This window comes from Vitis riparia, chromosome 17 (genome assembly GCF_004353265.1).
Source record: "Vitis riparia cultivar Riparia Gloire de Montpellier isolate 1030 chromosome 17, EGFV_Vit.rip_1.0, whole genome shotgun sequence".
In the NCBI taxonomy this organism is placed as follows: domain Eukaryota; kingdom Viridiplantae; phylum Streptophyta; class Magnoliopsida; order Vitales; family Vitaceae; genus Vitis; species Vitis riparia.
Genome location: NC_048447.1, coordinates 15616207 through 15622584, shown reverse-complemented (window position 1 = coordinate 15622584; position 6378 = coordinate 15616207). Strand labels below are relative to the sequence as shown.

The following is a 6378-nucleotide window of genomic DNA, read 5'->3' as shown; positions in this document are numbered from 1 at the left end:
GGTGGGTTGGGTTTGGTGAATCAGAGTCGGGTTTGGAGTCCGAGCCAAGCTTTTTGTTTTTTCGTCTTTTTAAATTCCCTCTAGAAATAAAATTGGACCGAGTAGGCTGCTCCAGTCTGAGTGTGTTGAGCCCCAGGTGCAGCCAGCTTTGGTTTTGGCTCGAACCCAATTCAAATAAAACGTTCCCTGGGTTTACATACAACGTAAATAATGTCAAAACATGAAATTCAGCAAAATTAATGGAATACTCGAAAATTTGATTTTAAGTAATCTTTTACAACCAATTTTCTAACGATTGAGCTACTATTATATCTTTTGTTTAAATATGTTCTTCACATTTTAATTAATTACACTCACAACTAAATTTATTCATCTTGACCTCATTTATAAAAAAAATATATATAAAAAAAGTTAAATACAATTAAAATTATTTAAAAAATTATTTATTTTTTAATTATTTAATCTTTATATAGAATATTTAAAATCTTTATTTTTCAAGTTTGTTTAGTTTTGACTCATGTTGCGGAGACGGTATAGCACTAATGGTAACATGTGAGTTCATGTCATTACTTGTGCCACGACGCGTTCTACAACTGTTATGCCATGATGCATACCATGATCTCTGCCAAAATGAGTTTAAAGTAATATATAAAAATTATTTATTAATTTTAAATATATTTTTTAATTTTTTATTTCTTCTATTTTTTTTCTCTTCTTTTCTTCTTATTAAATCATTATTTAAACAAACAAAACCTAACTTAAGTTATAGTCATCTCATGAAACTATTATTTAATTTTTTATTTTCTTTCTTTAAATTAGTTTAAAACTATATTTTTAAAGTACGATCCAAAATATGTATTAAAGCCATGATCTAATACCACTTTTAATAATTTTTATTTTAAAAAATAAAAATAAAAGATAAAGTATGTAACATATTTTAAACATTCATTTCAAAAGTAGGTCGAAATGTATATGACTTTAAACTTAACCTCGGGTTATTTAGTACTTACTCTTAATGATTCATTTAATAATGGGACATTGTGGATCTATTTATTTAATTATTTAAGCTTTTAGTAAAATTAGTAATTTAATATGTCACTAAATTGATAACCAAACATTCTAGAAAAACAGAAGTTCTTAAATTACAATCAAATGATAAGAAAACTTTTCCTTTTTGTTCCACTCCTGTGGAAGGACAACCAAATCGATGAATCAAAGAGAAGCTAGGGTCACTCTTAGTTGTGCCAAAAGAGACAATGCCATAGCAAGATGTTACAGGGGTCAGAACTTTGTAATTAAGCATCAGCTGAGAACTGGATGAAGTCAATTGGACTATTCTATATGCAAGTGTGTTGTGTAAAGCATACATTATTAAAGCTAAAAAAATCAAACCCACATTCAGACCCCTTCAAGATCACTGTGACAACAAAAAACACAAAGAGCTATGTGCTTCTAATGAGACGAAACTGAGCCTCCTCCCTCGAGCTGCTCTTCCTCCTTGAGCTGCCGCTTGATCTCCATATTATTGCAGAAGGGCTTGGACATATTCGGTATCGAATTTTCGGGGGAAGGGGGTCAGGGACACTGCAAAATGTTGACGCAATTGGATCATTACAAGGCCCTAAATTCTATAGTTTAGACTATGTTAAAAGGGGTGGTTAGAGATTAGAACAGTTTTCAGAATGTGATAAGAATCTCACTGTAATCCAGCGAGATCGATCTGGGAAAAGTCCATGTTGGTTGAACTGTCTGGTATTGACGAACTGTCTGGTGATGAGTTTGCATTGCTCTTGACGGCAAGGACTCTGCAATTGAAGCTGCTCGCTATGTTGTTGTGGGCCATTGCCAACCTGCACCATATGAAAAAGAAAACCCTACATTGAGTTACAAACTTACTTACAATATCGTTTTCTTCTCTTCTACTACCAGCGCAAACTCCACAAAGATTCAAAGCTTTTACTGTCTGTGTATGCTTTTCATCCTCTCCACTCGTATTTGGAGCTTATGTTTGCCTCATGTGGAATTCATGGACCCCTCCATTAACCACAGAGCACATGTATGCACTGAATCGCAGAAATATATGTGATGGTCAAATGTTTTTTATCTTTATATTTGGTTGTCTTCCCATGAGGGTGCCTCATATGGGAAGACAAGGGCCCAACCCCAAATGGGTCCCAGCCACCCATACTGTGGTGATGATGATTCTATGATTTTTTGAGCCATATGATCTTGGGTTAATTTGGTCCATACCGCCCCATCACAAATGCGATCTTTCCAAGATGCTTCGTGTTGAGATCCACATCAGAAAAAGGGTGCTCCAGAGGCATCTACTCTTCCTAAGAGTCACACGGAGCTTTTTCCTTTGTGGAGCCCAACATTTATGGATGCCTTCTGTGAGTGCCCAACACTCTCCAATCACTTGCATTATTGGGGAAAAAAATGGTTGAGACAATATTGCTAAAAAACCAACAGAAACAGTTGACCATTTCTTCTTCTTCTTCTCCGTCAAGGCAATGAACTGAAAACTCCAGAATTATGCAGTAATTAATCAACTTACTTGTAAAGAAAGCTCTGGTCATGGAGCCCCACGACCAGCGCTGAAGCACCGATCTCTCGTACCACGGCAACGATCCTATCGCCTTCTTGGTCGCCTTCTGTGACAACTATCTCGATCTTTGTCTGTAATAGTACTAACCATTTAATTATGGTATGCATATAGACACGAACATGAGGGTGATCAGTCACATAAAACGACGGAAAGAACCCCACAAAGGAAAATACAAAAGAAAAAAAGAGGGAATTTTCGAGTTTTGAGGCAGAATCTTACATTAGGGAAGTCGCTGCATATGTCCTTGAAGGAGAGAGCCAACTGGAAGCCTTTCAAGCGTGAGAGCCTAAGCTTCTTCTTGCTTCTGGACCTCTTGGGGAAGACATGGAGGAGAGTGATCAAATCTCCATAACGAAGCAGATTGTGAAGAGCCCATTCGAAAGCCGTTCTTGCTGCTTCCACATCTTCAACAACTACTACTATTTTTCTCATATCCATTGCACCCCTCTCTCTCTCTCTTTTGCTGGCTCAACTTTTTGACGGGTTAGGGGGTTTGTCAAATCTTAAAATGCAGAATACTTGAGCCTTGTCTCTTTCTCTTTCTCTTTCTCTCCTAAGTCCTACCTCTCTAGGGGTTGGCCCAATTGGATTGGGCAGGTTAAGACATAGAGTGAATGTAGCAGTGACTTGAGCCCACCCAATCCGAATTATTTAATCATATAGTGACATGATTGTTGAGAAATCTAGCCTCATCATAATTCTTACACTTTCAAACCTAATCACACTAGACATCCCTTTTTATGAGTTTGGTGTTCAATCAATTCAAATCATTTATCTTTTCTTTCATAGTTTCAATCGAAACATGAACAAGAACGACAGTAAATCACGATATCATTTCACAAGACGAAACAATCGAACATGAAATAAAATTTTAATTCTTAGTAATTTGTTTTGAAAATTATAAAAATTATTTTCATAAATTGTTATATAAATAGAAACATAGATCAAATGAGATGGCATGCTAAGGAATCTTCATTAAATAGTAAAGTAGACGAGACTTATCTAAGTCTTCATAAGGTCGGTCAACTTCATTAAATAGTAAAGCAAACACGACTCCTTATTTTTTAGATGGAGTTGCAAATGGGGTCTTTAATGACCATGCATCTTTTGGAGAAAGCATTTCTAGTATCCCAGTCCACATTGGATTTTTTCTATTTTTTCTATTATTTTTTGAAGTAATATGTATTTTTCGAATATAATTAATGCAATCAGAACCTCGTTTGATAATAATTTAAAAAAAAACGATTTTCACTCTTAATGTTGAAAAATTATTTATAATATTTTTAAAAAAAATATTTAATTTTAAAAACATTTCCTAGAAGTGTGGTCTTAATTTGCTTTTACATATTTTATAATTTCTTAGAAAAAAATACCTAGGTTTAAGACAGCCCATGTAGTGGATGGGCGCTACGTGTACGGTGGGGAAGGCTGTTGATTAAAATAATTTGAGTTGAATCAATGGCTGTGATGTCACCACCAATTTTAAAAACTCCGGCCATGACGGAGGAAAGGGTGGCAGAGTCGTCAGAGAGTTGTGGCCTTGTGTCTGGCTTTTTCCCATTGTCTGTCTCTCTCCGGCTCGTTCGGGTATCTATTTATTTTGCCTTCTCTTTTTAGGTTCTACTCCCATTGTGTAGCCCACAAACTTAAGTGGCACCTTATGCTTTGACATAAAATTGATTAATTATATAAGTGGCTTATCTTTAGGAAAAAAATTATTTTTTATTAGATTATAAAATAGCTTATTTCAATTTGAAGGAATTTAGTAAGTTCCATGTTAGTGGTAGAAATAAGAAGAAACCAAAAGAGGAAATCTAAAAATCTTAATTTTAGGAAAAAGTTTTAGTCTAAAAAATGTTTTTAAATAAAATAAATTAAAGACCTATTTCATAATCGTATTTAAAAAAATTTTTAAGAATGATTTTTGAAAAATGATATTTTATAGAATAAAAGTTTATTTGAAAACTTAATATATTTTTAATATTTTTAAATGTACTTTAAAAATAATTTTTATATTTAATGTTTTATTTTTAATCATTGTATATATATATATATATATATATATATATATATTTATTTATTTATATAATTATTTTTTAAAATAATCATTTGAAAATAAGTGAAAACGATAAAAAATAATTAGAAGATATTATCTAAAAACATCATGTTTTTATTCTTAAGAACAAAAAATAGAAAATGATTTTTGGTTGTAAAATGATTTTCGTATTTTTTTGTTTAAGAAAATAGAAAACTGTTTTAAAAAATAGTTGCTAAATATGCCTTTAAGTGTTTTAGAAAATTTAGAAAATATTTTTAAAATTTTGAAAAATCATTTATAATATTGAAAAATCACCTATAAATTTTTTAATTTATTTTTTATTTTTTAAGAAATACTTGGAATGTGATTCTCTTAAAAACACTTCCAATAAAAATACTTCTGTAAAATCGCTCCAAATAGAAACACTCCCAAACTGGTTGTAAATCTATTTAGGGGTATTTGACCTATTAAATATTGTAATATTCTACACTAGGAAATATTGTATATTTCTTAAAAAGAATTTAAAAAATAAAAATGGGAAAAAAACCTTTTAGAAAAATTAGGCCAAACATTTCGAATCACGACATATTTATTGGTATATGATTGTATATTAATACAATAAAGCATAGTAGCATAAAACCACAATGAACAATGCAAAATTGAAGGACAAGTTTTCCTAAGAATTTCAAGCCAAGGACTTTGCCATTAAACACAAGAATGCTTTAATTTATGTCCTTACCAACCCTAGAACCCATTGTCCTCTACCCCTTTTTTTTAGCTAGCTAGCTAATTAATAATCCATCATCCAGCAATTACTCACAATGAAGGAAAAGAAAGAACAGCAGCAAGAGTGTTGGTCCATCAATAATGGGTTTTTACTTGAAGCTCTGGGCAAAGTATCACACAGCAGAAAACAGATAGGACAGTCCAGTTGCCACCCCCATTAAATGGCACATGCATGTGGATGGATGCTTGGATATGTGCTTTGCAATTGCATCCTTCTAATGTCCAATAATAACTCCTGATTGTGATCCCACCATTTTAGAAATTGGATCATGGGTTTTTTCGGCTATCCGTCTCATTTTTAATATAAAATTTTGAATCTCCGTCTTACAATCTGAGGTAAATTCGTCCGACCCACCTTGGTACCATGCCCCAGCAATTTGGCTTGACACCATCTTCTCCTTACTAGCTTAATTTCCCCTCGAGACACATTGAATAAGGGGTAAGTACTGCTCTTAAGTCTTAAGACTCTTAACCACTCTCTTACACAACAATTCATTGTTAGCCCACCACATATATTTGACTCATCTAACAGTTTAAATTTTTGGGTTAAATAGACCACCTAACATGATCTTAATCAATTAAGACTTTAGCATTCAGGTCTCTCAATATGTTTGTGGACAAGGACGAAAGGGTATTAAGTTGATATTCTTTTAATTGTTTTTATTTTGTTGTACATTGTGATTGTGGACAAGTACGATCTTCATGCTTTGTTTGTTTTCTAGCACATACCAATATTTTAGCTCGCTTTTGATTTGTTCTCTTGTGAGACTTTCATGACAATTACAACAAAGCAAATCAAAATTGCATCACAAGATTTGATGAAACTATTGATTGAGAAAACAAATAAACCTTTGTAATCTAGATGGATTGTTGGAGTTTGACTCAAATTTAGAATTTATTTAAGAGTGATTTGATTAAAATGTTTTTTTTTTTGTAATATCCTTAT

General features: G+C 32.6%; 1 protein-coding gene across 1 annotated transcript; it reads right to left on the bottom strand.

The window, feature by feature from the left end:
* Positions 1-1239: 1239 nt before the first annotated feature.
* Positions 1240-3148, bottom strand: LOC117904346. The gene is made up of 4 exons (XM_034816924.1): positions 2828-3148; positions 2558-2679; positions 1701-1850; positions 1240-1584 (listed from the first exon to the last, which is right to left on the bottom strand). The coding sequence occupies exons 1-4, from the start codon at positions 3044-3046 to the stop codon at positions 1443-1445; spliced, it is 633 nt and encodes a 210-aa protein (XP_034672815.1). The 5' UTR covers positions 3047-3148; the 3' UTR covers positions 1240-1442.
* Positions 3149-6378: the final 3230 nt, after the last annotated feature.